The sequence below is a fragment of the Myxocyprinus asiaticus genome, chromosome 35 (assembly GCF_019703515.2).
Source record: "Myxocyprinus asiaticus isolate MX2 ecotype Aquarium Trade chromosome 35, UBuf_Myxa_2, whole genome shotgun sequence".
Taxonomy (NCBI): domain Eukaryota; kingdom Metazoa; phylum Chordata; class Actinopteri; order Cypriniformes; family Catostomidae; genus Myxocyprinus; species Myxocyprinus asiaticus.
Window position 1 is genome coordinate 16,748,491 of NC_059378.1, and position 24,201 is coordinate 16,772,691.

Consider the following 24,201-nt stretch of genomic DNA (forward strand, 5'->3'; position numbering starts at 1 on the left):
GTGAATTTCATTGTTTTTTATTTATTTATTTATTTACAGTAATTTCAAATCAGATGATTGCAACACACTCCAAAAAAGTTGAGACAGGGGAAATTTAAGACTAATAACAACTTGATGAGTTAAAATAACAAGATAATGTGAAACAGGAAATGTTAAACAGGTAAGGCAATCATGTCATAGTATATTAGGAGCCTCCAAAAAGAGCCTAGTTCTTCAGGAGCAAGGATCATTTGAGACTTGTCAATTTGCCAACAGATGCTTCAGCAAATAATCCAGCACTTTGAGAACAATGTTCCCCAAAGACAAATTGGAAGGATTTTGGGCATGTCACCCTCTACAGTGAACAATATAGTTAAAAGATTCAAGAAATATGGTCAAATCTCAGTGCGTAAAGGGCAAGACGAAAACCACTTATGAATGCGCGTGATCTCTGATCCCTCACACATCACTGTCTTAAAAAACATCATTCATCTGTAATAGATATCATGAACATAAGCTTGGGATTACTTTAGTAAACCTTTGTTCGTCAACACCATTCACCACTGCATCCGCAGATTAAGACTATTAAGACTTTACTATGCAATGCAGAAGCCCTACAACAATGTCCAGAAGTGCTGCTGACTTCTCTGGGCTCAGTCTCATCTTAGATGGAAAGTAGAACAGTGGAACCGTGTTTTTTGGTCCGATGAGTCCACATTTCAAGTAGTTTTTGAAAAACACAGCCACGTGTTCTCCGGGCCAAAAAGGAAAAGGACCATCCAAGCTGTTGTCAGCGTCAGGTCCAAAAGCCAGTGTCTCTATGGGCCAGGGGTGTGTCAGTGCGCATGGCATGGGTAACTCGCACATTTGTGAGGGCACAATTAATGCAGACAGATATGTACACATTTTGGAGCAGCATATACTGCCATCCAGCACCGTCTTTTACAGGGATGTCCCGTCATTTTCAGCTGGACAACTTCAAACCACATATTGGCCGAAAAAGCAGAGAGTGCGGGTGCTAGATTGGCCTGCCTGCAATCCTGACCATCTCCAATTGAGAATGTGTGGTGCATTATGAAGTGCACAATATGGCAACGAAGACCCCATACAATTGTGCATAATGGATGAATGGGGGAAATTCCTCTTTTTAAAAGTAACAAACTTGTGTCTTCAGTGCCTAAATGCTTAATAAGTGTTATTAGAAGAAATGGTGATGTTTCACAGTGGTAAACGTTCGACTGTCCCAACTTTTTTGGAGTGTGTTGCAATCATCTGATTTGAAATTACTGTACATAAAAAAATAAAAAATAAAAAACAATGAAATTCACAAGGTAAAACATCATATAATGTTTAGTGCTTTCAATATAGCAAAGGGTGAATATCATTTACAAATCACTCCTTTTTGTTTTTATTATCATTATCACTGTACCAACTTTTTTGGAATTGGAGTTGTAAATATTGAGTTAACTGCCTCATACATTTTAAAAGGCACTTAACTTTAAATTTAACTCTCTGGCTGAACTTAAAATGACCATGTAAGCTTAACATAAATACTTCAAGTAGAGGGAACCTATCTAGCTAGCACGTACTAGTCAGAACTAGCTAATAAAATGAATGTTAGCATGCCAAATGCACGATGCTTTGATTAACATTCCTCAACGAGTAAAGCAATATATTGTAGACCAAGTTTAAATTCTACCTGTCCTTAAACTAAGCACAAGCTCTACTATTCACCGTAATGGTAACACTCCAAAACTTTAACATAATAGAAACTCTTCTAAATAACACAACAAAACATTAAACACTAACAAGTCTCCTGCTTTACATTTATCTAGCACAAAGACACATAAAATAACACTTAAGTTTAAAATTTACTCTTCCTGTCGAGTGCCATGCAAAGCATGCTGGGAAATAGAAATCCCCTGCCAGGTTTCATTAAAATTTAAGTTCCTGTAAATTTAAAGATACAAGTTCATTAAACTCAAAACAATAAAACAATTCAGGTTACTTAAAATTTGTCAGTTTTGAGAACTCAAAAGTTGTAAATATGCATTAAGGTTAATTTATTTGAACTAATTTGTATGATTTACATTTTCCCTACTCAAAACAATTAATTATTTTTAGCATTAGTGTTTACATTGTGCAAGCACCCACATTTTCATCAGAAATTGTAAAAATCTGGTTAATCATCCATACTGTAAATAAAAAACCTTAGAAAACCTAAACCAAATCTATTCACTGAACCTGTTTTCATGCTTCCTTTAAGTAAGATACAGTGCCATCTTTATCTAAGATAATCACATGAAAAATCACACACTGTTTTCAAAGCCCCAGGGTTCCTATTCTTCATAATAAAATATGTAATGAATAATTATCCTATAAGACTTTAAATACTATATCACATCTTAATTCCAGACCTTTACACTTTTCTCAATAGACTGACTTTTAAAATATTGCTTCACACGGAGAGAAATTTGATTTGAGTTACATCGAGTTAGAGAGAAGCCCAGGTAATTCTGATCACCCCATGGATGATTCATGGATGATTGCCTTTGAGAGTTGGACAACCCTGAACTAGAGGGATTCTGTTGCTCTGTCACACCATGGCTCTTTCCACCCACACTCCACCATCTACCGCATGCCTCCAAAAGAAGTGTGACAAACCTCTTACTTATACAGACACAAACTCAGCCTTGCTTTCTCACACCTCTAAATCTACACCCTGCCAAGATGATCAAGTTTCTACCCGAGTTTCTGCGAGCACCACCCCCGGCTGCAATACAAACAGAGATCTACGCTCATCTCCACCCTCATTGCTAGCCCTGGCTCCTCCACGCAGCATTCACCCAGCCAAGACGGAGCAAATTTCAGCTCAGGTTTTACAGATGATCTCAAGGGAGGGTGCACAGAGGAGGAACAAAAACTGAGAGAAAGAGAGAGAGAGAGAGAGAGAGAGAGAGAGAGAGAGAGAGAGAGAGAGAGAAAGAAACATGGAGAAAGAGGCAGTGGGGCTGCAAATCCATTCCTGTCTTAGTGCGATGCAGGCATCTCTGTCCTAGCACTTCCCTTAGGACTACCATCAGCCATTGCAAAACTAGGACAGGAAGAGAAAGAGAAGGAAAAAGAGAGAAATATGTGGATTATGAAAGAGGGAGTGTTTATTGACGCTCAATTCATGTGACACAGCTAAATAGCATTAGAGGTTGTCACATTTGAAATGAAAACCAACACTATTCAAATTTCATACCAGCTTTGAATTAATTTTTAATGGCTTACCCTAACTTAATCTGTTGCCAATTTATTAACAAAAGAAAGATTTTGATTTACACGCAAGTCTGTTATACAAAAAACAAACAAACAAACCAAAAAAAAAAAAAAAAACACTGAAGACAAAGGCACTGATTTAACCTAATTCCTTTATACTATCCATGACAGGAACATTAAGGAAAATCAGACAGTCAGTAAGGCCAGTGATTACACAGTCGAACAGAATCACTCCTCTGTCACTAGGGTTGGGAACGAGAAATGGTTCTTATTCAGAGCCGGTTCCATTTGAAAAAATATTGGAATCAAATGATGTTCATAATGTTCTGTGCCTTTAACGGTTCTTGAACATACGCATTTTTTCACCGATGAGGACAGAACACAAAATAAAATACTCTAACAGTGTTTCCTGCACAGTAATTCAGTGGTGGCACTGCACTGCTACCGAATCTATCATGCCACCGCAAATGATATAATGCATTAGCTGAGTTGTGAGCTTAAGCCTTGAGACGTTCCTTTTTAATGAATCAGTTTAACAACACACTGAATCAGTCATAGCAGTTCTTAGCCAACTCACTGAATCCAAAGTCATTTCTTTCGTTATATCCAACTGAAGCGAACTGACAACTGTTACGGCGTTACATGTTCTTAAGGCTTGTGAGACTTAAATCAGTGTAATTACTGACTATCTGTTAATATCTTCTTCAAGTGCTAAAATAATTCTTAATGGAATCATTAATAAACTGGAATCGTTAAGCTGAACTAGAATTGGAACAAGAATCAATACATTTCTAACAATTTCCATCCCTGTTCTTCACTGTGCCTGTTCACAACGCTAAGCTGGTTAATTACTCAAAGATATCAAGTCAATATTTCACTGCTAAAAACCATTAAATACTTCTCTTGTTATCTATCAGAAGCATAAATACAGTTAGGGTTTCACAATCACAGGTTTTCATTAAAAAAATTATAGGTGTAGATGTGTCAATTTCAAATCCAATTAAAGTGTGCACTTTGGGTTCAAAAATGAAATCTTATGCATTTCCCTGAGAGACCACAAAGAACAAACTAAATGGAATGAGCCTAAATCAAAATGAAATATTTCCAAAAACATATCCTTCTTTCTTTCTTTCAAGTGTAGGATGAATCTAACTGCAAAGAAACCATCTCACTAGACTAGATGTGAATCAGGTGTAATGTTCATAACAAAGAGAAGGGCTTTTACATCATTTACCCAGAAGTGCAAAAAATTCTCAGTTTGAGCAAATTCCTCACGCATGCCTCTCAAACCATTCAAAATGAAGATTTCCACTCTGTCTGCTCCATTAGTGAACCAGATGATCTGCATCCTCCAAAAAACTGTTCTCTGCCATCAAAATAACTTTTTCAGTTTCTTGTAAATCAATATTTTCATGATGATGGTTGACCATATTATATAGCACAGTGAAAGCTGGAAACATGGCATCAACTGCAAACATTAGAGATGACAAAATGGCAGCATTTTCACAACATTTTATGCATTATGGATTTAACATTAATGATAAACCCAGAGCAAGAGGCTATCTGTACCTTCACTGGCCTTCACAATGTAATTGTGTAAAAAGTCTTAAAAGGTGTTGTAAAGCCCTTAAAACCTGTTGAAGCTCATTGATCCCACCCATGGGCCTGATTTTGCACATTGGTTTAAATATACTAAATAGTCTACTGTCAAACAATGTTAATAATGTTGGCAAATTATACATCTGTATATTTGTCATATTTTTTAAAATTATTTTTATCCCCTTTTCTCCCAATTTGGAATGCCCAATTCCCACTTCTTAGTAGGTCCTCGTGGTGGCGCGGTTACTCACCTCAATCCGGGTGGCAGAGGACAAGTCTCAGTTGCCTCTGCTTCTGCGACCGTCAATCCGCGCATCTTATCACATGGCTCGTCGTGCATGACACTGCGGAGACTCCGCATGTGGAGGCTCATGCTACTCTCTGTGATCCACGTTCAACTTACCACGCGCCCCACTGAAAGCGAGAACCACTAATCGCAACCACGAGGAGGTTACCCCATGTGACTCTACCCTCTCTAGCAACCGGGCCAATTTGGTTGCTTAGGAGACCTGGCTAGAGTCAATTTGTCAACATTATTACAATTTTTGGACAGTAGACTAAGTAGTAAATGTCAAGCCAAGTGAAGTCAGGCCAGGGGGGGCTTGAGCATCTTAGAGGGGAATCTTGGCTAGGGGGGGCAGGGGGTCAAACTGTTGACCTCAAAACAGGATGTTGGGTGAGTGCCATCTTCTTCCCATCTGCCGTTAAAGGCATAGTTCACCCAAAAATATACATTTTGTCATTATTTACTCACTTCATATCATGCCAACCCCATATGAACTTCTTTCTTCTGTGAAACACTAAAGGATACATTTTAAAGAATGTATTGGGGTAGCTCAGAGAGTATTGTATTCCACTACTCGCTTTCAATGGGGCACGTGGTAAGTTGTGTGTGGATCGCAGAGAGTAGCATGAGACTCCACATGCGGAGTCTCCGCGGTGTCATGCACAACGAGCCACGTGATAAGATGTTTGGCTTGATGGTCTCAGAAGCTGAGGCAACTGAGACTTCTCCACCACCACCCGGATTGAGGTGAGTAGCTGCGCCACCACGAGGACCTACTAAGTAGTGGGAATTGGGCATTCCAAATTGGGAGAAAAGGGGATTATAAAAAAAGAATGGATTGGATGATTGTTTCCAAGCAATGAAAATAAACTGTGACTGGAGAAGTCAAGCCTCAAAAAAGAAAGCAAACTCACCATAAAATCATGATATAAGTAGTCAACATGACTCTTGCTTAATATTCCAAATTGTCTGTAGCTCAAGCTCTTCATGGTGTGTAGATAAAACTAGATTTGAGTTTTTTTCCCCCACAAAAAGCCCACATATGGCTTAAAAAGACCTGGAATATAAAACTTGAGTTGTGTGCACTACTTTTATAATACTTTTAATTGTAATTTTGTGTCATTTTTAAAGCTTGACATCTCCAGCCACCATTCAATGCCAATGCATGGGAGAAAAAAATTGCCTGGGCATTTTTCTAAATTTCTCTTTTTGTGTTGCACAGAAGAAAGTAAGTCATATTGGTTTGGGATGACATTGGTGCAAGTAAATGATGACTGACTGAATTTTCATTCATGGATGAACTATTCCTTAAACATATCTGAATCCAGGAAGAATTTATTTTATTTATTCACTCATTGATTTTTTCTTGTTCTTTGACATGGCCGACCAGGAACTTAAGATACACTGTTCTCCAGCTGAAATATTTAATGGTTGTTTCTGTTGCCAGGGAGGCCGTATTAACAGGATACTTTATATAGGACTGCTGTCACCAAACTCAAGGCTCAGAGGGCTGAGGTAGGATACATCAGGTTGGGGAGCTAGGGGGAGAGACATTATCTTGATGAAGCTGTGATCAATATAGCTAGTGTAAGCCAATGAAATCCAGATAGCATCTCTTTTAATTGAGATTAGACTCTGCAAGTTCAACGTGTGCCCATCTGATTTAAGAGATGGCTTGGTCTACCCGGTTAACTCTTCATGGTGGGAATCAATTATGGCTTCTTCTTTGGCCAAGATCTGGACTTCAGGGAAGTCTCACATAGCCAGATTTTTGACTTGAGGCATAAAGTCTGGTCCTCATTGCAGCATATTTTGGTCAAGAACCGCCCACTTAGATGTCTCTGTTTGAGATGTTTAGAAGATCTGATGCCACTTACCTGAAAAAACTACAGCAAATCCAGTAATTAGTTGATAAAGTGCTTATGATACAACCTTGTAAACACAACTGTTTTACATGACTTTGTTATTTTGTTTTGTGATGTTGTGTAAAGACAGCCAATCAGATTGGAACTGGCCATTTCAGCCAGCTCTTGCCAATTTTGTGTGCAATATGCATCAGACGGTCAGTGAGGGGATTGTGGACGGTTCATGGCCGAGACTTACTTCAGAGGGGACAAATTTTCAGTATGCAAACCTTATTATGTAGTTCTTGAGGGGGGAGATTTTTGTCTTTTCTCTTTTGTTTTCATGTCGGTGGATACATACCTCCTTTTCTACAAATTTTCTTGCCGGGTTTTCTGGCACATTCCTTGGATATTCTTTTTACTGCAAAATGAATAAAAGACTAAAAAATAACATGGGAGTCCATTATGGACAGCAGGAGCATGCAACACCAGTATTTGACTGCAGGAAGAAGAGAAGAGTTTAACAAGAGGAAGTTCTCTCAATGTCTTAAATAATCATTATCATCATCATAAACATCGCCATCATCATAATCATCAGTATTGCACATAATTATCCCCCTCAATGGTTCATTTTGCAAACACACCAATGAAACATTATAGGCTGCTTACACTAAGGTGTGTGTTTGTATTACTAGGAAAGGGAGGGGGTAAACCAACTTCACCTAAAATGGACGTGCTGCAGCACACAGAAAAACTTGCATGTGCAAGGGATGGGAGGGAAGGTTAGGTCATATGTACAGCCTCATTCACTCACACACACTCACATATGAAAGCAGCGGCATGCATTTCGGCATGCAGAGTTCATGCCATTTTTTTTGCTGCACTCACTACATTCTGGACAAGGAGAAATTGACACAGAGAGATGACATTGACAGATCTGTCCATCCTGCCCATATATAAACTCACCATCCTCCGTTGGCACGTATATATTTAAGAATAGGCAGTCCTCACTCTGGTCCTGTACGTAGGATGACACCACTTCAATACTATTGGTGAACCAAACCGGTAGCATAACGTCTGGTAGTCTGCCTTCAAGTAAGGTTTGGGGACAGACAGGGCCAAACTGGGTTGCGTTACGGATATCTGACCATGGGATAGGGGGCTCAGGCGGCTGAAAGCGCCTCTCCCCTGTAGGGGGTGTGGCATAGGGAACTCCCAAGAATTGGATGACGGGTCCCAGGATCTCATTGTTCAGTTCTTTTTTGAATCCTCTAACTTTGCCATAAGTTGTAGTTACAACCGGGTCCATCTCGTCCAGTTTTTGAGAGGCGGCCAAATGGGCGTGCACAACCAAGCCCACTATCCAACACAAGAATGGAAGATCCAGGCTAGCGCTAAGGCTTAGCCGTGGACACATGGCCATCCAGATGCTGCCAATGCGGCTTGGTCGTTGTAAGGGCATGCTCAATCCTCTTCCACGCAAGCACAAGAGTTATGCTAGTCCCACCGCAAACAATAGCAGCACTACTTTATATCCACTTGCACGAAAGAAACAATCAAGCCCAAGATACCAGACTTTCTGAGAGTGCAGCTCTCAAAAATCTCAAAGGCTCTTTGCATGCCAAGTATTCCCACATCAATTTTTATATGCATCCGGGCAACATCTTCATCAGAATGGATAATATTCATCAGGTTCCATCCTACTGACAACGTGGCTTTCCATCTTGGCTATGCAGGGAGCAGGGAGCTGGGGGCAGGGGGAGACATTTGAGGCAGGTCGTCCACTGATAAATCAAGCCTGGTGCAGTCATTGGTCTATATCCTGTTGGAAATAAAAATAATTAATTAGCGGTAAGGCAGATGGGAGAGCAGATTTTTATTGGCTTTTGCAATTTTGCGTGCCTGCTTCCAAGCAGAATGTTCTAGAGTCACCACTCATAAGCATGACGCAGTATCTATCATACAGACCCACTGAATCAGTTAAGGAGACTCTCAGCCACCAGAAAAAGCAAATACTTCTCTAAAACACCCATAGGCACAAGTGATTATATAATATAGCAGTACTTGAGACACAAAACAAAGTACTAAAACGCACTGTGTCAGGAGGCTCTCTGGGGTGGGTGTCTAAGAAAATCAAAGCAACAATCAGTCTCTTTATTCACGTTCCTACAAAAAAAACTGAACACCTTTATTCTACAAAGTAGGCATCATGGGTCTCATTCACCATCCATTTGCCAAAAAACAAATAAATAAATAAATAAATACATACATTTTCAAGTGAATTTAGAAATGTGGGATATGTCAAGTCAAAAAGTTTTAATATACAGTATTATTAGAATTTAAAAACTAAGTAACCCTACAATAAGTATTCCATATTTCAGACAATAAAAATTATGTGCGTTATAGATTTTACATAAAAATACTGCACCACGTGTAGTCTATACCTATATAAAAGGTGTTTAATGTGTTTCAACTGGTTTTGAAAATGGCGCGCTGAGCTTAACAAAAAGATTTTGCTGTACATGCTCTCAGGCGAGAATGCGTCTTTAGAGATTCCAAGGATAAGTTTGGGGATGAATGGCTGTACAGGTAATGTTATGCTGAAAGCCCCTATGTGAAGATGCCTTGGGCATGTATTAAGCTAATTACTAAGTGCAGGCATTCACTCCCTCATTCACCTTTAGAATAATCTTTGCACAGCAGTCTTGGGTTTATTGTGGACAGACAAGGCATTAGCACAAGGCATTAGAACAAGGATTTAGAACAAGGGTAGGGCCCTATGATTTCCGCAATGTGGAAAACACGGCTGGAATCACGGATTCCAGACATAAAATTGAATTAACTATAAAACGCAGAATGTCACAAAATTTGACACATTTGGGGGGAAAACAATATGTTTCAAACCACAATAAATGTTTAATTTGTCCAAGTGTGATTATTAAACTGCAAAAGATTGTGATTGCAATATGTGGTCTGCATGTGCTGCGTGCTTTAAAGTGAATGTGTGAAGCCAGCTATTCATACAATGAAAATCCTGCATCAGAATCATCATGCACGCTGTGTGCAGTATGTGTAGTAGATGACAGAGAGCAGAGCACTCATTCACCGTTAACTGTTTTTTTTATTTATTTTTTTACTTTTTTACGTTAACTGTTTTTTATTTTCATTTGATTCAAGTTTTAATGAATTCATTTGATTAGACACCATTTTGATGATAAAACTGAATTAAACTGTCAAATATGACTGAAAACACTGAATTTGGTAAAAAAGAAAACAGAATTTTGAAAAAAAGAAAACAGATTTCAAAGGCCCTACAAGAGTAAGAACACAAGTGTCTACGCACATTTATTTTATATACGCACGCACGCACTTGTTTTGAAACCAGTGGAAGTTTTGCGTCCTTTTTTTTGCAAGAACCTTCTGGACACATAAATAAGAACACTTGCACGTAATTAATAATGATTGTGACACAATGTCCAAGAGCAACACAATAAACACTCATTGTCACTACTTCCTCAACGTTCTGAGATCATTTTTAACCTTGCAAATGCAGAGAACTATATTTGGATCCTCTACAGAACACATCTTAATAAGGTATAGAGGTTCATTTATAACTGTAGGCACAGTCCTCCCCAGCGGACGGCGTGACGGGCGGATTCAGATCAGGCCTTCGTTGGGCACAGTAAATGAGAAAAGCACCACTGCTTCCATGGCTCTACAATAGGGTTTATGTTCTGTTACAATGCGGCATTTGTCATGAGTATTACTGTACTGCCACACACATCCTTCCCTGCCCACAATCTTCCAACAAGCAGATCATTCACGACTAGACCTGGAGGTGTCAGGAGATCCGGAGTAAGTGCCACAGTCAGACAGATTGCAGACAAGGCTGAATGGGACCGCAGGAACTGACCTTTCCCCTACCCCCCATATAATGGCATACGTAGACAGTGCCTAAAGAGCCTCCTGTCTGTCTGCTCAAAATGAGGCCCTTAGGTCTAATTTACTGTAATAAAATGGACCGATTTCAGCAATAACATTCCTGTTTTGCATTCTGTTAATAAAGAACAATTGCTATCCTTTAATCCAGTTCAAAGAAGGGCTGTGCCAATTCATGATTTGGTGTCTCACGAAACTACATCACTTTAGATCCTTGACACAGTATTTTTTACATGTATTTATGCATACAATCATTTCATTTAGAACAATATAATTAATAAAGAAGCAGAATGATGAAATTATTGCAAACTCTGAATCTGGAAATTGCGCTTAGAGCTGCTATGAGGCACCATATTGGAGGCAAATGCGCAAAAGAGATTAAAACTGATCCCGCAGATTTACTCTCGGGCACACTGGGTCTCTTTTGCACATCCGGTGTAGTTTCAGTCGCAATTCAGTTATGATTATGTGATGAATCACATGGCATTGAATTCTGACATATGTATCATATTGTTGTTGGCAATACTGTGCCCTGATTCAAAAAGTAAATTCTCTTACAACCCATGATATGGCTTTTAGAGGCTGGGCCATAACCACCATAGACATTAACAGTGGCACATTCCCCACAATATTCAGAATAATCCCTCAATATGGGTTCTCCCCCAATCTTAAATATTTGATAACATCCTAGCTAAGAGGTTTTTGTATGCAAAGATAGAGTTCTGTCTTGCAGAGACATCACGTACCACATGCCTATAACAGGCCCAGTCCTGAAAACCTGGGTATGTCAAATTATCTAATATAGTTTTATAGCCAGTCTCACTTTGGATATATTGACATTTCAGCTCCCCTGACTTAATATTTCAAAACAAACTGTTTCTACTGACGAGAACTCAACAATGATATGCATCAGAAAGACGTAAAACAGTCTGTGGCATCGAATAATTATGCAAAAATATAACAGAGACAAGATGAGAAATCTACTGCATTGATTATGTACGGTAGTGTTAATGAGCCTATAAAATCGCATGGGAGTGTCAATAAAAATACTCCCCAACAAAAAAAAATTTTTTTTATTTTTTTTTTAACCAAATACATGGACTCTGTGTGTGTGTGTGTGTGTGTGTGTGTGTGTGTGTATATATATAGTTTTTTTTTTTTTTTTTTTTTCACAAGAGCTTTATAATGAGATAGACTTTGGCACAGATGATAGCGACAGGCCCTGAACAAGTGAATTGACAGACAAAGACTTTAAAACCTGCATACTCTGAAAGAGCATGTAGCAATCTCTGCTGTGATCTTAATACAGTGAGCCCAAGCAAAAAAAAAATTAAAAAAAATAAGGCATTCACAGCACAGACATTGTAAATCTCCATAGAATATACACAATCTGAACTTCCTCAACCATGCTTTTGAAATGTATTTGCGCTTTCTTTTTACAGGTAAATGTACTCATTCTGAGGACAGTTATATCACTTCTGGTGATATCACTCTTCTTCCTTATTTCCAGTAGATCTGCTAATTTGTGATATTTAATTCCTCTCTAAAACGAGCTTTAAGTCCTCGTGGGACGTATTTCCCACTTGGCAAAATGTACAGTAAATTCAACTAGGAAAATCTTCAGAAAATTCTTAGTTCACCATCTAATCGCTATCTAGATCTTGGTCTAGAGGATACACTCAAAGAGTTTGCCTATAAAATATGGCTTGATTTTCCCCTGTGCTTTTGACATATTTTGAAGCTTTGGATTTCTATTTGTATTCTCTAGATTCATTTTTTTTTCTCGTCATTTCTTTCCGCTTGAAGTGCTTATCTCTAAACTCCTTCTGTGAGTTGTTCTGTTTGAGACTGGGTGAAACCCAGGGACTGTGAATATCAGTTACAGTCAACTTGGATTCAAACATGCCAACAATAACAGAGACTTCCTAAATATTGTGCATATATTTGATTTAAAGGTGATTAATTTAGACATAATTTATTAATTAATAAATACAGAGCATTGTGTGTCTTTGAATTATAAACTCAAATTCTTTGACTTTGTGTGCTGATTCCTTTTTGCTTTTAATATATTCATTTTGAAGGGACCCAATTAATATTATTATTATTATTATTTTTATTTTATTTTTTCTTATTTTTATTTTTATTTTTTTGGCACAGAACACATTTATTTTAATTTTAATAGACTGATACATTTAGGTTGTTGTCATTTGAAGCTGAAGTTGGTGCTTTACTATATACAACAATGATCTTATCATTTTATCTTTTTCCAAATTATAAATCTCTTACATTCAGAACAGATAACAAATCCTGCATTCAGAAGACAATGTTCTCAACAACTCTCTCAATTCTCATCTGGCATCTAAGGATATGGAGCAAGGTTCTCGATTACAAAGGTGGTGCAAAGCAGAAAACAAATGGCTGATTATTTTATCGGATGCCGTCAGAAGTTGTGAATGCGGGCCAGAACAGTGAGTTACTGCAGCACTCAGTCAAAACAGCGGCCATTCCATCAGCACTTGCTTTAGGCCCACGCAAGCCCTACTTTCACCTTAATGATCTCATCTCACCAGTAATAAGACTTTGGGGAAATTTATAGGTCAAAGTTTATATGACCATTTTTGTGGATATGCTTAGCTTGCAGGTCAGGATGGTGGTGAAGTCTAAGGTCTGATTATAAAGACTTGAGAGTTTATTAGGGCTGTTATCAAACAGCTGGCTCACCACACTTATTAAAAAAAAAAAAAACACTATTTGTGTGATGGAGTCATCTATCATATCATCAATGGCATCATTCTAGAGCTGTTCAACAAAGTGACAGCTGACATCAGATCTTTTTTAACACGTGCACATTGGACAAGCTGTGCCAAAAAATCTGGTCTTTGATAGTTAAAAAAATAGATTAAATATGTGAACATACACCTCCAAAACTTAAAGACTCAAAATGTAATCAATGCATATTAGCTTTGAGGTCATCTACAAGCCAGTGTACTTTTAAAAGTTGACAAAATACACTTTTAGCAGAAATACAGAACACATTTAAAATTTACTTTCAGGAAAACTGACCAGAAATACTGTCGTACTAGAAAAATTTTTGTCCAATACAATGCTCTCTTAAATGAGATTGTCCCCTTCCCCTACTATAACCTTCTTCTGACTAGCAATAGCAAGTATGAAATCATGGTTCACAGCTGTTACATGAACTATAGGCTATTGTCTATTTTTAAATATGTTCACTGCAACTTTCCATTTCAATGGGAAATTGGTCAACACAGGAAAGATAACTGCACTCGTCAAGAGATTTCAGGGGCTCTTTGAAATTCTCTTGAGAATGTATGTAAAAAAAATTTAAAAGAAAAGTGCACAGTAATGTAAAGCCAAGTGTACACTACATGATTCCAGCTCATCTCCTTTGATGTTTTAAGTCGGCAACTGGTCCGTGACGAGAAGTCTCAGATCTCATGACCAATGGTCTTATAGAGTGCGCACTCCTGCGACATGCCAAGACTAGTCGCAGACGCTTCGACAGATTTCAAACCAACTTGATATCTAGACATCTTGTCGTCAGATATATGCACTGTCCCGACGAGCGAGAGACAATGAGCCAAAGCCAATGAAATACAAAGAGAGCGCAGGAATAGAGCAAGGTATTGGGAAGCAGGAGACAAAAAAATATTTAGAAAATAAAATAAAACAACACCTACATCTCCCTACCTGCTGTCTTTATTATTGTCAGCCGTTTTTCTTTTTCTTTTTTTTTCTTTTTTTTTGCAAATAAGCTGAAAACAGGTGAGAGCTGTTCTTTTATGTTTGTTGACATGCTATAAAGAATACACTGAATGAGTTTGTGAATGAATTTTGTTATCTTAATTTTAAAATGCATTTTGGGCGATCCATTTCAAACGTTACAGCTGTAACAACCTTTTTTTTTTTTTTTTTTTTTTTTTGGATTTAAAGGGAAATAAGTGTACGATAAAAAATAATAATAATAATTTAAAAAAAATGGGAATACATGAACATGCAAATTAGGGACACATTTGAGAAGGATGCACATTAGAAATTCAGTTACAGGTACTGCACTAAAAAAACATGCTCTAAACATCATGTTTGCATATAATTAAGAGAAACTGTGTGCTGGTTTTTAGCACTTCTTTTTTCTTCTTTTAAATTTTTTTGCTTTATTATGATTCAGTAATACACAGACATATTGATTAATTTATGTCCTCATGGAAATATTTACTCTCTCCTCAAAATCCAAACACAAGTGGAAAAAGAGCTGACCACATGTAACAATGATGTGTCTCACTTGTAAACCTGTAATAGGATCACCCAAAATGCATCTTAATACCAGGTGAATACAGGGCCTCAGTCGGGGATGAATAGTTGTGTAGTTGATACACCACGTCTGCGATCAGTTCTGTAGTGTGCGCACCAGCACGACGGAAAATAAGACTGTGACTCGCAGGGCGCCGACTGTAAGTCCTGTAGTGTATACTAGGCTTTATGTGCAATGAGATCACGTCCATCCCCTGGAACTGCAGGGAACTGCATGTGAAAACATGATGACGGAAATCAGATGCTTTGCAAACAGATGCCAACGTGATAAAGCAGCAATGAGCAAAGAAAACAAATTTTGGTGGCCAGTAATTTTTGTCCTCAGATGACGGAGTGCAAGCAGCCATCAGTCGAACTAAAAAAGAGAAAGTGTGACAAAGAAAGACAGACTGCTGCAGAAGAGCTCATGTAGCTGATGTGAACTGGCTGTTGACACTTTCAGTGAGGACTTCAGTCATTAGAATATTACATGGCCTTCTTTTAAAGGCACTCTCTAAGGAGCTTACGAATATATGTATATGCAAATGTGCACCCACACACCCAAGTCAAAAACATACATAATTAAACATAACTCATTCACACCTGCAGGAGCAAATCCTTGCAAACATGCTGAGGTGTATGACTGCTAGTGAGCCTTTGCATTATTCATTACAAAGTACAGCTAAAGGCAGATATGTATGCACAACACAAATATACTCACTCACTTCTTCACATATACAAACACACAAATTGCATACACACTCTCACACACACATCCTCTCTAACACCAGTCCAGATGAACAAAAAGTTGACTTTAATGTCATTCAGGCAGCTCTAAACAATAATTCTCTCTTTCTCAGTTCCCTAAAGGTTGCATATAGAGGTGGGTGATATACCAGTTGAAACGTTAAAACAGTAGAAATTTGTCGACTCATTTCTATTGCAGTTATGCAAAGACACTGCTGCATGGTAGGGACTGCACGTAGCAATCACTTTACAAAGCACATCCTCAAATGAGTAATGGAGGAAGAAGTTAAGAGAAGCGACAGGTGCATGTTTGGAACTGACCTGCTGCTGCAAAGCCCTGTCCCATTAGTTACTGTTGCTATCTTTGTCAAGCTTTTCTACCAGCACTTGTTCAGTTGCTACCAATTATGGACTAAGAAGCAATTGGATTGAATGAATTGCCTCAGTAATTATTAAATAATATCTGGATTAATTGTGTATTTATATATAGTAATTATCTTTAGATGCCAAAAAGGTTTCTGGTACGCAATGGTCCATAACATTGTGAAGGGGTGAGTTTACCCCTGTCTCTTCTGCCTATTGATGAGTTGAATAAATTCACTAACAATTGTTATAATCAAAAAGTAATCAAAGCATTTTAATCATGTGCATTTATTCAGGACATACTATAATTATAAATGTTACAAGTCATTTGACCTCTGAGGTGTGACTGAGGGTCTGATTTATATCAGGAATGCAGGAAAAATTACTTACTCATTTAGCCCGGCTCCCAGAGAACAGATAATAAATATAATAACAATTAAACAATCAGACTGGGTCTCAATGACATTCAGCATTAAGGAGATACAGTCTCTTCTTTCTCTTAATATGCAGTATTTTCTTTTTCCTTCTTTGCTTTACTCAATCTCTCCTATTGATTTTATCTAAATCGATTACAGGAATTGTTGGAGTGATGGGAGCCAGGTGATTGGGTGAGATGGTCAGTCACCCTCTGGCCCCAGGTCTAAAAGAAGAAAAGTCCTGTCGGATTTACGATTACCTTTGACACTTATTTGCAGACAAACTGAAACTTTGTGGTTCCAGCCAGTGTTCATTTTTTTTTTTTTTTCAGTTTTTTGTTTTAGTCATATTTTGTCTTTTGACGAAAAAGACCTTTAAAATTAGTCAATATTTCGTCATCTCATATTCATTAGTTTTAGTCAGTTTTAGTCTGAAGAAAATTACATATAATTTTAGTCAAGGAAAATAAAATCTTTTAGTTGATGACAATGTGCAAAATGGACAAAAAAGTTTGTCAAACTGTAGCAGACCAAACTTTAATCAAATATTCAAACATTTAGGGAAAAAATGTATAAACATTTTCTAATTCAAAAATGTATCAAACATATCAGAATCAGAATCAGAATGAGCTTTATTGCCAAGTATGCTTACACATACAAGGAATTTGTCTTGGTGACAGGAGCTTCCAGTGTACAACAATACAAAAACAGCAGCAAGATAATAATAAAAAATAAAAAATAAAAAATAATTATACACATACGTACAGACACACACATACATACATACTCACATACACATGGGTAGTAGAAGCCTAATTAGAAGGCCTCATAGAAGAGAGAAGCCTAATTTCTTAGATAAAAAAAAAACAAACAAAAAAAATGCACACAGATAAAAAAGATGTATTTATTTTTTATATTTTTTTTATGTTTTATATTTGAGAAATGTGATCCATTGCAATGTACATGACTGTAAAAAAATGTGTGCTGGACCTTTATACTGGTGTAAACCGGTGCACAATGGAGTATATCTCCCATTTAGATAAGACAGTAGTTGCCCTTTGAGAGTATTTTAAAGTGCCTCAAGGACATCAAATGTTGGATGGCAAATCATTTCTGCAGTTAAATGAAAGTAAAAAGAGGGATTACATTTCCCCCAAATGGCATCTATTCACTGGCTTCCTGTTAAGTTCAGAATTGATTTTTAAATTCTTATCTATGTGTATCTGTAAAAAAAATTAAGCCAGCACAAAAAAATACAATCTTAGTACCAATTTCCCCTACCTTTTTCTTGTTTACTCAACTTTTGTAAATAACAGTTTGAACAGTTTTTGTAAAATACTGACTGAAAAAGCTGTCAGTGATATAATCAATATTTAGTTGAGGTAACTTAAGATTTCTTGAGTGGTGCAAATATGCATTAACAAAACTTTTTAAGTTGAGCCAATTCCGATTTCTTTTTCTTTAGAAAAACATTTCTGAAGTTGAACAAAAAAAATGCTATTGGAAACTGGTACCAAGTAATATTACGTTTAGATTGGAAACTACACTACCATCGCCCTAGTCAAAAACGAAAACAGTGAGACAATGTTAACAAAACATTATTTATTTTCATAAACCAGTTTGAGACGATGTTTACAAAACATTATTTCACAAACCTGTTAAAGGCATGAGGATCAGGATTTCTCTTAAAGGAATTGTTCACCCCAAAATTTTAATTCTCTAATCATTTAATCCCTTATGACATCTCAAACGTGTATGACATTCTTTCTTCTGCAGGACACACACAAAGATAGTTTCATAGATTTAAGATGTTAAAATCCATTCAATGCATGTCAATGGGTTTAAAAACTTTCAAGATCCAAAACGTATTTATAATGGTAATCCTTAAGACTCAAGTGGTTTAATCCATGTCTTCTGAACCGATACGGTTGGTTTTGGGTGAAAAACAGACCAAAATTTAACTCCTTTTTCACTATAAATCTTGCATCCAATCTTATCGCTTCAGAAGATATGGATTAAACCAATTGAATGTTGGAATCCCTTTGACTTTCACTGTATCGATATAAATACAAATATCTTTGTGTTCTGAAAAAATAAATAAATAAACAAAAATAAAAGAGTTTGAGACAGCATAAGGGTGTGTAAATGATGAGAAAATTATCATTTTTGGGTTAACTTTTCCCTTTAAATATTTCCCACAGATGAATCAACCCACAAAACGCTGTTACTTTGAATAAAACATTCTGTGATACAAGATGTTTTTAAATCGCATAATTTTAAGCAAAAATGATTTAAAGGAATAGTTCACCCAAAAATGAAACTTTTCTCATGATTTAGGGTTAGGGTTAGGGTTTACTCACCTTTTAGCCATCCCAGATGTGTATGACTTTCCTTCTTCAGCAGAACCAAAATGAAGAATTTTATAAGCACATTTCAGCTCTTTTTGTCCATACAATACAAGTGAACAGGTGCCATCAGGTTGCTGGCTGTTTGACGGTCCAAAAGGCATATTTAGGCAGCATAAAAGTAATCCACATGACTCCTGTTAATCAATGAATGTCTTCTGAAGCAAACTGATAGGTTTGTGTAAAAAATAAATGGATATTTAAAACTGTATTAACTTTTAAAAAACGCTTCCTGCTAGCAGTCGACGCATCAGGGAGCTGTCGCGTGACGTAAGCATGATGGCAGGTTCACGCGAGAAGTCAGAAGTGCGCACTTTGTTTACAACAGAGGAACGAACGTCATGCGAGGGATAGGTCATTTTAAACAGCAATACAGCAACACAAAAAGGCCTAAACATGCATTTTTGACCGTCAAACTGCCAGCAGCCTGATGGTACCCATTCACTTGCATTATAAGGACATACAGAGCTGAAATGTGCTTATAAATATCTTAATTTCGTTTCTGCTGAAGAAGGAAAGTAATACACATCTGGGATGGCTTAAAGGTGAGTAGATCATCAGAGAATTTTCATTTTTGGGTGAACTAATCCTTTAAGACTATGCTATAAAAATAAATAAAAAAAAGTTAAAACCGTTTCACAAAACACTGCCACAATTGAATATAAAACATTAATTGACAGAACAGCAGCAAATTTGTGTTTCCCTTTCAAAATTATAAGGATGGTCTATAAAAAATATGGGTGCTCCCATCCGCAAAACATTGCAACTTCTAAACATGAAACATTTTGTGATTATGTATGACTAAACAAAAGTACTGTATCTCTAAATGTAAGTGACTGAACTACAGCATGTTGGTGCACTTTTCTCCATATCCCACAAAGATGTTCTGCACTGTCTCAAATGCGCATAGAGAAGTCCAAAGAGTACTATGAAAGCCATGGGAAAGTCAGATAGGTCCTCCATGAACACAGTTACCTCCAAAATGATGGCAAAGTTTAGACATGTCTGCTTTAATGCCTGTGAGAGGTCATCCTCCATCACTTCAAGATGTTCAGTTTCCATCCTCTGGTTTAGGTCTCCTCTAAATTTGTTTCCTAAGAATTATATAATTTAATGAGAAATTATTGTGCATGGTTGTGTTTATATAAATTCAAAACTCAAATACACTCATGCAAACAAAACATGGCCTGATATTGTGTGCTAAACTGAAGCCTACCCATCTTAAACACTCATAAAAGAATGGTGATCAACAAAACATTGGCATGAACTTTTTGTAGACAAAAAGAAAAAATTAAAAAATACACAGAAGAGGTATATGTCTTTCAATAAACTAACCTGTGAGTTTGTAGACATTTATAGGTTTCCTAAATTAACAAGCTTTAAAGGGCTTTCAAAATAAAGTACAAAATTCACCAGACAGGTGATTGATATTGCTTCACGGTCCCTGAGGTACAAGGGGAGTCTGTGTAGAGCTGTAGCAAATCTTTGAGATAGGATGTCTGCTGTCTGTAGAAGAAAATGTATAATTTCAATCATCACTGACTTCTATAAGATTCCTCACAAATCATAAAGTCTCATTTTTTTGTTTTGTTGGGATTTTTCCCCTTTTTCACCCAATTTGGAATGCCCAATTCCCAATGCGCTTTTAAGTCCTCGTGGTCGCGTAGTGATTCGCCTCAATCCGGGTGGTGGAGGATGAATCCCAGTTGCCTCCGCATCTGAGACCATCAACCCGTGCATCTTATCACGTGGCTTGTTGAGCGTGTCGCCACGGAGTCATGGCGCGTGTGGAGGCTTCACGGCATCCACTGCGGCATCCGCGCTCAACTCACCATGTGCCCCACCAAGAACGAACCACATTATGGCGACCACAAGGAGGTTACCCCATGTGACTCTACCCTCCCTAGCAACCGGGCCAATTTGGTTGCTTAGGAGACCTGGCTGGAGTCACTCAGCACGCCCTGTGATTTGAACTAGCGAGCTAGCAAACTCCAGGGGTGGTAACCAGCGTCTTTTACCACTGAGCTACCCAGGCCCCCATAAAGTCTCATTTTAAATATATTAGGGATGGGCAAAAGGTCAGAAATGAAGGGCAGCTCAGGGCAAAAATGCCACCGAAGGTGACAAAAAATGACTGCAAAATTCTAAATGTGGAATTAATGAATACCTTTGCTTTTCTTATTTGTAACATCTGATGTAGTTCATATCTATTGAGTTTCTAGGCAGTTATAACTATTATAGCATAAAATATTGATGTTGAGATGATGTTGATTTCATTTTATGGGTAAGAGGTAATACTGTATATTCTCAAACTACTTATTCAAAAGATTTACAGATAACAACTCATTCTATAGTATTCATAAGTTTAGGAACCATACCTGGTCATCAAGTTTGTCCCGGATAAGTTTAATCTCATCTACAGTATAAGGTCTGTACTCTTTGACTATACATTTTGATGAGGTAGTTGCTATGCTCATTAAGAGATGTCATAAAGGCTGCTTTGAGGTCCACACATGTAATTCGTTTGAACTCTGCACAGACCTGAGGGAGTGAAAGAGAAATTAATGAAGTCTATAAACTTACAAGCCTATAAACAATCAGGACAAATCATGTATAGACAATTCATGTAGCTTACTTGCTCCTCCAAAAAGAGGCCAGGTCACATTTTTTCGATGACAGAGACCAAGGGCTGCTCATTGAGAAATTATTTTCTCCTGACAGAGAAGATTTTTTTTTACATTTATTTATTTATTTCATTTTTGTATTCAGTATAGAACTGTTCAGCCGTGACGTCAATTTGTAGGTGAACCCGGAAGTCTAATTGGCCATGGGATCCCTCTGGATTTTCCTATGGGTTTTTATAATGGGGTATTTGAACTAGTGTAAAATAAGATCTGTGGTAAACATTATTTGATGATACGTGGATGTTTTTATTTTAAAACATAAATTACACACATCATACCTTATCATACGTAAATTTTGAAGCTGCAGTGTTTTTTAAAAAAAAGTGTGTAATTCAAAACTGCTCCAAAATTTACGTTTAATGTATGACGGTGTGTAATTTATGTTGTAGAACAAAACATCCACATATCGTCAAGAAATGTTTACCACAGACCCTATTTAAGTTAAAAAAAATATATAAAAACACAGGAAAATCCAGAGGAAACCCATGGAGAATTCTCTTTCGGGTTTTTTGGCCTACAAGCTGAACAGCTCTATTGTCAAATTCATGTTCCTTTTCTTGACTTCAAGCTCAAGCTGGTCCCTTTTATGCTCCAGTGCAGCAGCATCCACACCAACAGGATGGTCTGAAAGAAAATATATTGTGGGCCCCATGCAGATGAGTTTTCAACGTACCTTGTGTATTGAAAGTGCAGACACGCTTAGGGTACAGACACGTCAATGGTACACGCCGGCCTGGGTCCCAGAGCTTGAGCCTGTAGTGTCTCAGTAGCTGATTTTCACTGGGGCAACTGTATTTACAGTACCTACAGTACACTGCATGAAAAATGCTCTCAAGGTAGAGCTGTATGAGAAAATACACAAATGTGAATGGTCAGGTTAATCAAATACCAAAAATTAATGAACAATAAAACAGACCATGACTTTAATTACTACATTTAAAAGTAAAACTGCTGCACAGTTACAAAATGCCCCTATATTATGATCCTTATCTCCTCAGCCCTTTCAATAAAGCAATCCAACAATGGTTGGGAATTCATCATAATTCAACATTTTATATCCACTAATGTTTTAACTAATTAACGTTTAATACTTGGCAATCAGCAGGCCATACTCTCGACCAACTGCTCTTATACTGCACTATTTTTCGAGATCCCAATTATGATCATAAAAAGGACAAAGAAAGTATTTTTTAAACAGCTAACACATAAATTCAAGGCAAACAAAGAAAGCACTCAGTACATTATACATATTGAGATCCAGGCAATCTGGCTTACGATGCAACACAAGATATCCAAAAACAATTTAGAAGTCCACCGCAAACAAGACAAATACCACAATATTTACAGCAGGGTTAAAAAAAAAAATAATGTATTTACTCCAGAACAGTGAAGCTCGATTTAAACATTGAGGAATGTGGATAACTTACAAAGAAAAAGCAATGGTGTCTGTAGTTTTCTAAATAACCAACATTTCAAGAAAAAGTGTCACTTAGAAAGAGCAACGATCAAACACACTCACCATAAATATTCCTCTGGATTCTTGTTCATGTGCTGTCTCTCTTCTTTGCTGAAAACTTCCAGTTCTTTCTCCCGCTTTAAAAATATGAAACTGAGGTTGAACTCCAGGCATCCACAACTGTCCAGACTGGGGTACGTGGTTTAGTGTGAGAGAAAATGATGTCCTCGCTCACCGGAATATAGAAATATGCTGATTATATATTTTATTTATTTTTTATGTATTATTTAATTAAATATAACCATTAAATTATCTTGCGCAGCAGCTCTGTTCTGTTTGTACTGTGAATTGATGAAAGTTCATTCAGAGGCTGTTAACGCAACTTCAAAGTAAATGTCTTCATGCAGATTTGCGCCAAATTAAAGGTATGATGGTTTAACCGGACCCTGTAGCAATGTGTACAAGTTAAGAATTTTTCAGGTCTACTGAAATATTACTTTTATAATAATAATCATCATCATCATCATCATCATATTGTTGTTGTTGTTGTTGTTATTATTATTATACAATTGCAAGATTTTTCAATTGTATAACAATTATAAAGTAATTAACAATTATACAAATGCAGCAAAAGCTGAATTCTGTTGGAAATGTGTTAGGCACTTTTTTTTTTAAGTCTAAAAATCCCCAAACAATACAAAGTTTCTCTTCATTGTCCTAGTAAACAAGTGGTTAGATTTTCATCCAAAACTTGGATTTGCTTTCTCTAACAGGAGAGCAGATCCTCCCTTGATGGGACTATTTGCAACAATAGTCAATAATATTGACTTAACTCATATTATTAAGTTTGCAGAGGTTTTGTTGAATGAACTTGCAAAATATTGTGCACAAAACTTTTTTGGCCTCAC

The 24,201-nt window shown here is 37.2% G+C and overlaps 1 protein-coding gene across 2 annotated transcripts in view; it reads right to left on the reverse strand.

The window, feature by feature from the left end:
• Positions 1-24,201, reverse strand: part of nlgn1 (neuroligin 1) — a 442,740-nt gene that overhangs the window by 312,662 nt on the left and 105,877 nt on the right. For both annotated transcript variants that reach the window (XM_051672421.1, XM_051672419.1), the window contains exon 2: positions 7,939-8,794. In XM_051672421.1, coding sequence (XP_051528381.1) covers positions 7,939-8,434 — 496 coding nt within the window. In that variant the 5' untranslated portion in view covers positions 8,435-8,794. The remainder of the gene's footprint in view (positions 1-7,938; positions 8,795-24,201) is intronic.